Source organism: Suricata suricatta, chromosome 14, assembly GCF_006229205.1.
Source record: "Suricata suricatta isolate VVHF042 chromosome 14, meerkat_22Aug2017_6uvM2_HiC, whole genome shotgun sequence".
NCBI lineage: Eukaryota > Metazoa > Chordata > Mammalia > Carnivora > Herpestidae > Suricata > Suricata suricatta.
This window is the reverse complement of record NC_043713.1, coordinates 8,498,669-8,508,381: the sequence shown is the minus strand read 5'-3', so window position 1 is coordinate 8,508,381 and position 9,713 is coordinate 8,498,669. Positions and strand designations below refer to the sequence as shown.

The window sequence follows — 9,713 nt, the reverse complement described above, 5'->3', positions numbered from 1 at the left end:
GAAACCCCTGGTTCACAGCTGGGACTCGACATCAAAATCAGCGGGGGAAGGGTTCCCCCCTTTGTTTTGGCTTCAAGCAGAAGGCCATCCAAAACCAACCCAGTGGACTTTCTAGGGCTAATCTGTATTTTCACAAATCAGCTGAGGCGATGGAGCCTCTGTGATTCCGATAATCACTGCTGGCTCAGAGCCCATAACTTAAAATATAGTAGGCATTGCCACAAGGCTAACAGTTTTACACTGACATTTGCAAAAGGGCTAATTATTTTTCAATTAATATTTAAAAACAATCCACTTTTACAAATACAAAATATATCCGACAAATCTCAGGTTCTTCATCTGTAAAGGAATTAGTAACAATCTGATCTCAGGTGTTTAAACTCATTCTATGTTTCTATAATGATGAAAACTTAGAACTTAATAAAAGAAAAAACATTTTGTGGAAGATCGGTCTTAGCTTCCCTCTTTGCCTGCACAAGGAACTATCTGTGTTGAAAACAAAATATAAACAGTAAAAACAATAAATATGTTTTCATGTTAATTTATTTTAGAAAAAACAGGTTTACAAGTGGTGCCATAAGGCAAGATATCATGAATTCAACAAGTTAGTAATACAGACTTTCAAAAACCTTTATAGATTTAGTCCAAAGTAGAAGATTATTTTTTGCCCACTCTTGGACTCAGACACATTCAGAAAAAATAGATATTTATAAAAATAAAATGGCACACCTAACCCCACCGTTGATTGAAGAGTCTTAACGCCCCCACTGGTTTACTTGAACGAGTGTGGGCAGCAAGAAGAGCTTAGTATTGTCTCCTGTCCTGTCCCCACAGCCTCTGAAGCAATGGTCAAACTATGTGAATTACTGTTTAGAAAACCCAAACCAAAAGAGCCCCTGAATCAAAACACAAGAAACATCAACAAAATCCACTAAAAAAAATAATAATGATATCGCTGTTTAGGCCCTTCCTTCAACCTCCAGATATTTGGCTCTTAATGCTGTCTGCAGGTCAGACACCAGGAGAGCTCCGGTGTGAGGAGGAGAATAAAAATGCGGGCCTAAGACACCTCAAGTAAGTTTCCGAGAAAAGGAGCTAGAGAGCTACTCCTGTGTGTGAGAAACAGAAAGGATTGCAGGCTGTCGTGGGCACACAGCGTGATAAACAGACGAACTTTCTTCCCTTGAAATGTAGTTAAAATTGTTTGAGAAACAGATCCCACAACAGCAAGCATCTAGAATTTTGAATTTTAGGATTAAGAAACAGAATTTTATTGCAACTCAAAGAAAAGGTAATACTCTAACTTACTTAAAATGTAATCATGATAAGATTCGCCGATGAATTAGGACATTTATGTCCCAATACTAAATTCATTGAGAAATTACCTTTACAGTAATTTGTCCTGAAATGAAAATCGCATTCCAAGTGCAGTTACCACATTAAAGGGAAAAGTGTACTAGTGAACAAATATCCTAATATCCTAAAAGAGAAACAAATAAGCAAAATTTTGCTATAAAAAGCAAAGAAAGTTATTTACGTATGAACTACCTACCATTTTGTTTTCCCAAGAGACGCACTCTGAGAAAACACAGTCAGAGTGCGAGGCGACGGTAGGGGCTGTGGAAAAGGGAACCGAACCAAGGCGTTAATTTATGGTAAAAAATCCCGAAGCAAAGACTGAACTTTTGTAGGTGGTGTATAGGGAGCTTTTAATCTTTTTGTCCCCCCGCTGAGGTCTCTCCTTCCTAAGCGCTGCCTGACAAAGGCCAAAAATGCGCAGGTGATGAACGGCTGACGGTGGTCAGGAGAAAACGGGACGTTTCCTGCAATTTCCGACTGTCACTGGCGGAGGCTAATAAGCTCTACCTTCCTCGCCAGACTAGCCTCAAGTGAGGGGCTGCACCCGCCTAAGCGTTTTTTACCGCTGCAAACCAAGCCTGACCACCGGGAACATTAGCGTTGACCCTCCCGAGGGGCCCCTCATGACACTTTGGCGAGGGGTCTACTTCTTAATTAATAGCATTCATCTCCAGTCTCCATTTGAGAACATTTCTTTCCAGTGTTTCCTGGGACTTCCTATGTGCTTCACTATTAAAAATATTAGAGTGCCGAACAGTAAGAATAAGCAGCTAATCACTGTATGTAAAAGAGCACACGGATACAGGAAAACAACTGCTAGGAACTTCTTAGGACAAGGGTTTTGGTTCAGTCGGGAGCAGCAAGGTATCAGAAATCCAACAGCTGCCTTGGGGACCAAAGCCCGAAACAACTTCAGTGTCAGGACCATGAGCTGCATATTTTTAAAATGATTTACACACTTTTCAGTGTTTAATAAAAACCATTCTATTGTTTAACTCAATTGCTCAATGAATAATCACCCAAACAATGGTCATCTAATAAAAACCTAAAGTTAGCTAAAATGAAGGGCTCAAAAATAATCTACAATAAGTACATTATAACGTTACTTCCAACAATGCCAATTCTTATACACTGCTTGGGACAGAATTCCTATGTTATTTCCTTATAGAGAGAAGATGAAATGGGTGTCAGACTCGAGGATGGACAAGGTCACAGCTGGCTCTTAGTCACTGGACACAAATTTCGCGGGCAGGCTGATTATGCCACTCGTTACTCATTATGAACATAGACATGCCCATAATGTTACATGACAGACATAGGCCAATAAATTTTATGTGCATGTAAATATATGTGTGTACGTGTATAGATACACACAGAGATACACACATATAAGTGACCATAAAGCTACCATGGCATAAACATTAAAAGAATGATACAGATTACTTTGTAAAAAGCAGCAGGAACTTGTCATCAAAGGAACTTTTAAATAGAAGAAATACCAATGTATGAAACAAGAAAGAGAAGAAGAATAGGTCCCTCCGGCCGAGGAAAGGGTAGGAGTGGCAGACCTCCCCTCTGCTGCGATGGCGAGGCACCTGCAGGGCACGCCGCCAGCGCGTGGCCGGACATCCCTGCTCCAAGTCAATCCTGTGTCGTTTGCAAACGGTAAAGAGAAGGCTGTTTTCTCCCACTGGACAGACCCCTATGACCTGTTTACAATGTAACTGACTAGAAAGTTAAAAAGTAACATTTCCTCTCCTTTAAAAATAACTAGCAAAATAAAATTGCTATACTATATAAAACCAAATTATTTTTAAGTTATAGACTTAATTTGATCTATGGAAAAGTGTCAGTTTTCCTTCCAGTGCTACACTTTCAAGACTTAATTGTGCCCATGGAAATCTTATCTAAAATATGTGAGGAGGGTGAATGGCAGGACGTGAAGTGAAGGTATTGTTTCTCTTTATCACACATGGAGCTCCTACCTGACTGAAAAATTTAACTACTCTGCCCGGGACTCTTGATGTTGTCACACGACGCTCAGGTAGAGAAACATGCAAAAGACCGGCTCTGCTAACACCGCGTCTACACGGTAAACTCTGACGGAGTGCGTCCTCACTTGTTCTGTTTGTTTGCTTGAGAGAAACACGTCCTGTTTGCTCCACATGTCTCCCCACATATGAAGGACAACAGTAATCCATGCGAGCTGATGTTAGCAAGATACACATAACATACTCTCTTTTGCAAAGATCATGATTAAATGTCTAAGTTCAATAAATAGACTCTTTAATAATTTGAAATCCTATCAAATGTCCCACACTAGCAGAGGCTCAATCTTTCTTCTTCTCTAATACATCTTTGGGTTCTTGCTCCGTGGGCCCGAGGGCAGCTGCACCGCTCGGCTCCTGCTCTTTGCTTTCCGCCGTGGGCTCTTGGCCTTCGAGTTCACTTTTGGACACCTCGTACCGCTCTTCTATGTACCCTCCGTCGGCGTCGGCCGTGTAGATGCCGTAGCACATGATGCTGATGACGCCCAGGGGCAGGCCGAAGAGAAAGCAGCCCATGAGCGGGGAGCTCCTGAAGACAGACTGTGGGGGGAGACGGCACGCTCAGCGTGTGCAACAAGCCACCGCGCGCGCCCCTCGCTGCCCCCCGAATCAACGTCGCTATTTCTGCAGTAACGGCCCCGTTACGGACACTGAGACGGCAGAAATCTTACAGTGTGTGTGTACTCAGCTCCCTACCGGCACGAAGAAGGCACCAAATACCCTCTAGCTTTTCTAGACACTCATTTTCCTCACATGAACCGCAAAGGTCTCTCGGAGATGGTACCTACGTGCCCAACAGCTCCGGCGTCGGGTCCTGGACCAGAGGCATCTGCTCACCGCGAACCTGGTTACTTAGCGGATAGAAGGTACAGGCCCTTCAAAGACCTGACACTCCCTGGTCAGCAGTGCAGCCACCGGGCCTAACACCGAGTCCAATTCCGTCTATACACCGCCTCCTCGGGGCTCAGCGAAGCCAGAGCAGTTGCACTGAGTAGGTTTTTCAACTGCCTGCTATTCTATGGGTGGTGACGGTGCGGTTCTCAGACGGCACTCTGAGATCGAGAGGGCAGGTTCAGAGGAGGGCCAGGGCGCTGTGGGCTGAGATCACTGAAGAAGGCTCCCTAGGATACAAGCGTCCTGAGGCGGAAACTTAAGCAGGAGTGAGGAGGGGGCCCGGAGCACAGGCGGCCTCTGTGGTGTTCCAGAACTAGTGAGAGCCCTTGAGACGGCCCGAGTATTGGCAGGAGCGTCACTGGAAAAGGGAAGGGAAGCGACCCCCAGGGACACTCGCTGTGCAGAGGACGCAGAACGGACAAGCCAGGGTGAAGGAAGTGGAGAAACCACGTGGAAGTCTGCGCACGAGCCAGACACGACGTGGTGGCAGGGGCTGACCCCGAGGACTTCGACTTTGGTAACTGCTTTCGGCCCCAGTGAACGGAAACACCCGTGGGCTGAGGCTCAAGACAGACAACCAGAACCGAGGGTGAGGCTCGAATCTGGGAATGCCCGACCCAGCGACTGAAGGCGGGTAGAAGGAACGGAGAGACTTTGGAAAGCACTTTTAAGTCATGCCACCGAGGTCATGGATTCCGAATTCTAGTTAACTCGTCAGAAATGAATCATGAGAGAAACTTAAATTTCCACCTGAAGAATACATTTTCTTACTGTTAACACGGACTAGTTCTTGCAGTGTTAGGGGCGCCGGGGTGGCTCGGTTGGGTAAGCACCAGACTCGTGACTGAGGCTCAGGTCATGATCTCGAGGTCGTGACATCAAGCCCTGCGTTGGGCTCCACGCTGGGAGAGGAGCCTGCTCACGAGTCTCTCTCCCCCTCACCTCTGTCCCTCCCTGACCTGTGTGCTCACACATGCACGCTCCTTCTCAATAAAACAGATGTTTTTTTTACCTAATCCTTTGAAATTTCAGCTTTTACCTTCATCAGACATAAGGTACCCTGACATTCTCAGTTATCGGTGACACGGAGCAGACTGTCACAACTTACCACAACAGTAGATTTGGCATCAAATATTATTCTTTTCAATCTCTGCAAAATGCTATCACCTCCTTGCGCCTTAAAGTTAACAGAGAAAGAAAAATTAAATTATTTAAGTACTACAGTTTCATTTTCTGTTCTATAATCTTATAACCCCAGGAAATTTCAAAAATCACTTGAAAGAGCCATCCAGGAAACCCTGATGGTTTTTCTCCCCCCACCCCGCCATCTGCTTTCTTGCACAAACACACTCTGGCCCTCCGGAGAATCCAGCCTCCCAGCATCCCGCCTGAGCCCTGCCCAGTCTTAAAGTCACCGCAGGACCCCTCAACCGTTGTGTAGGGGGGAGGTCTCCCCAGGAATGATGCCCAGAAGGCAAAAAAGTGCTCAAAGGCAGAGAGGAAAATTCCTGATGAACGTCAAATCCCTACGTCCAGCCGTCTCTGAGGTCTGGCTCATTCCTCGGATTTCGAGCTGTATGAAGCTCACTCTGTGGTCAGACACTGAGCTGGGTTTCACTAACTTGTGTGTGGAACTCTCATCACAGAGGGGAGTTTCATTTCAACAAGCAATATTTTCACAAATAAAAAATTCCTATTGTGTGATTGTTTCCAGAAGAAACGCTTATTATTCTGTGAGCCAACTTTCAAATAAAGTTCATAAAAAGCTGAAACAAAACAAAATAGTAACTACACTTCTGCCGGGAGCCGCACCGGCCTTGCTGGATGACACGGTCATAGTAAGGAAATGGCAGGCGTGCACGGCTCCTGCCATGAGAGGCGGAAACTGGCATCTCCTTCTGCTACGACTGCTCATGTGAAGTTAAGCCTGTTGCTATTGATTAGACCTCAAAATGTTCCAAGTCAGGCTGATTTTCCTCATACAGTTACCCCATAAGAAAAGGCATATTCCTGCCCCTGCATAAGGGATTTTAGATCAAAGTGTTACAGATGTTTGCCAAAAGGCTCTTCTAATGAGCCTTGCAGACCCAAAACATAAAGGGGGCCTGAGAACACAAGAGTTACAATGAACTCTGGCCCGGACAAATAGAGCCTGACTTACAGGTAAGAAACAGACAAGGACCGGACATCAGTTGCTGCATAGATCTTTGCTATTGGAGTCACAAGTACCCTCCCTTGTACTGACTTCAGCTATGAGGATGGATAAGAAACTAGAAGCCCAGGTGCAAGGTCAACACACACAGGCCCCCATTATGCTTACATCAAAGAAAGGGCTTTCTCTAGCAACTTAACATTCTTTCTCTTGTGGTTAATGAGCCAGATAAAATACTCCCAGCCTGTCTATATACAATTAAGCCTATGTTTTGGTTGCAGCATTACTAACTTAAATAATACGTATATTATCCTGTTTTTTACTAAAAACATCTTGTTATTCTCTTCATTGTAAAATTTACTTGACCTTACTGTAAGTGCATTACATGATGACTTGGTTATAACTTGTTAATTAAAAACAAAGTCATAATTATTGGCCAAAACCAACCTGTACAAAATAAGATGGATTTGTTACTTTCTTAGCCTTGGGAACTAATGCCAAGAATAAACTGGGATGGTTCTACAAAAATACTTCTATAAACCTTGTCTCTGTACACCTTTGATGATTGAAACACCTTATCACTGAGTTAGAAACTGTAAACAATTTCTATTTCCTGATGTCGTTATTGTTTAACCAATAAAAAAAGACACTAACCCAGACTGAACAGAGATGTCCGCCTGGTGATGAACAACAAAGAATAAAATCTGTGGCTCTCTCATCACTCTCTCCTGCCGACACCGTCCATCCTTCCAGGGACCCCTGGACCCGCTGGAGCTGGACTCCGGCAACCTTCACAGAAGACTCCTACTTTTTCTATTTTACTCTAGTCCACTGAGCTACGATGCTTGCTGCTCATGACCTAGAGTCACGTCATGAGCCGGTAACAGGGGTCACAACCTGCACAGCGAGTGACACCACGAACCCCCGGCAGGGCAAAGTGCCAAGTGAGGACCACCCGCTCGTCATGTCTGTGAAATATCCCACGTGACTGGGTCTGACTCGCCACCGAGGCTCTCAGTACGTGTCCCGGTCTTAGGGAACCGCGGTCTTAGTCACAGGTTTTCTGAGGAAACCAATCTGAATAACTCAGTCCACTTGTGCTCCTGACCCGAGAGGTCCGGGGCCAGGAGGGTCCCCTCCGCTCTGCACACCGCACGCCTCTCAGCAGCCGCAGCCCCGACTCCAAAGGCCACTGCCCACCAGTCACTGCGACAGCCTAGGACATCTTCCCAACAACCCGCAGCCACGCTCCCGCCCCAGAGCAGCCGCCGCCACCGAGAACCTGGTCTCCGAGACCAAGGTGGTGCGGTGCAGTGCGAGGGAGGCAAGGCAGGAGGTGCCCCTCACCACCTCACCCCCGGGACGGCCCTTCCCCTCCGCGTCAGAGGAGAAGAAAACTCGCCTCTCTTCTCCCTCCTCCCCCTGCCCCAGTGAACAGAAGTGACAACTCACCTCGACTGTGCCATCCAAGATGTTATTGATGAAATGCACCATGTCCTCCGCGCTGTTGATCTGTCTGTCCAGCAAAAAGTACTGCTGGTTGGAGGTATTCAGTACGACCACTGTTGGGACTTGCAGTTCACTGAAAACAGAAAAACGAATCAAAACACAGACCGAACAGAGAGCTAACAAATATTCTGACCATCACTTCTGTGACCTCTAAGTACCAACAGATTACAAAAGGAGGAAGCTGCATCAATAGCCAGCTTTCATACAACTAAGACTGTATGAAAAATATTCTAACACACAGTATCAGGCAGCTTACTATTTATGATTAAACTGACGGACAGAAAGGATTAGGCACGAAGAGTCCGTTTCCGGGCAATCTCACTCCCTTCCATTGGGATGCCGGCCGTGCTGGCCACACACAATGGCTCCGTGGCAGGAAGGGAACCCGATGGGAAAGAGCACGGGTCTGGAGTCACACTGCTTGTGTTCAAGCCCTGGGCTTTGCCACCAGCTACTTTTTAAGCCTAATGTTCTTCATTTGTAAATGAATAAAACGTGGGTAGTGGGAGGAGATTTATCTTGTAAAAATTAATTAAGAAAACCCAAATATGCAGCACAGTCCCTTGCACATAACACACGTTCACAGACGCTATTCCAAATCCTCTGACCTCCCGCCATCCCAATACACCTTCCGCTGCGGCCCCAGGAAGGGCTTCGCTGATAACAACAGAAAACGTTACCAACGGGCGTCATTTAACTGAAATAATATGTTATATTTTTTCCTTTCAAGGACAAGTTGTTGAATAATCATAAAAGCTAATTCTGGATGTCACCTACACAAGGGCTTATGGGTATTTGTGTGCCTATATGAAACCATTATGCAAAAGCACAAAACTCTACAGAACAATTCACACCACTGCGTTGCCCCCACATAAGGGACAGAGTCCCGTGGATTGCTTTATTGCTCATAATTCTCTATCCCTCCCCACGTGCTGCCCTTTTCCCAGTGAGGCGCAGATGGTGCTCGTGTGACTCCTGATGTTGAACTCGGCGGTGGACTTGGCCGGGAGGGATTGGGGGGAGGGAACAGAAGGGACCAGAGCAGAGGCTTCAAATGCTTGCAAGGCTAGGCGTGCATTCCCGTAGGTCTGTGACTGCCGCGGGAAGACCCCTGCCAAGATCAAGGCCGTGGAAGGCCATGCGGCTGACCAGGACCTCAGTGGCAGTTTGGAGCCACAGCCACCTGTGCCCAGTCAACATGAGCCCAGCCCAGACAAGTGAGAGAGGAAATACTACTGCTGGATGCTACTGGGTATCAGGTGGCTGAACACCCAATGTTCTCATCGGGCAACACTTAACTGATTGTAGAATTTAAAAAAAAAACTTCATTCTTGTTCATGACACAGAAAACAAGTTTTTGGATGATAGCAGTTATTATCATAATGCATAAGTAGCAAAAAACTTTTATTTTTTACAGAATGGATTAGAATTCGGCCTGCCTATAAAAGCACACATAAAAAAGTCAAATGCACAGATGAACTAGAGACTCTCTGTTGTGAAATAATTCTATTTGAATAATGATGGAAATGGAAAACATCATTTCTTCCTATTCCCTCTTAATTATGTTCACAAAAACCCCGACAAAACAATTTAGTAGTCCAAGGGTCTGACAGTTCCCTATTTATTTTGAGAAAATTCAAAAAACATAGTGCTGCCATGCAACGATCTTACAAAATATCTTGTATCTGCCCTAAGTTAAAAACCCTTTAGGCGTCAATGCCTATTAAGCCCACTAACGTCTCCGACAATGC

At 45.6% G+C, this 9,713-nt stretch overlaps 1 protein-coding gene across 1 annotated transcript in view; it reads right to left on the bottom strand.

Annotated features, from left to right (window-relative positions):
* Window positions 1–525: 525 nt before the first annotated feature.
* The window catches only part of TMX3 (thioredoxin related transmembrane protein 3), a 37,022-nt gene continuing 27,834 nt past the window's right edge, over window positions 526–9,713 (bottom strand). Inside the window, exons 14-16 of the mRNA XM_029921537.1 lie at window positions 7,906–8,035; window positions 5,410–5,478; window positions 526–3,947 (exon numbers count right to left, since the gene is read on the bottom strand). Of these exons, the coding sequence (XP_029777397.1) occupies window positions 3,690–3,947; window positions 5,410–5,478; window positions 7,906–8,035 (457 nt within the window). The 3' untranslated portion in view covers window positions 526–3,689. The remainder of the gene's footprint in view (window positions 3,948–5,409; window positions 5,479–7,905; window positions 8,036–9,713) is intronic.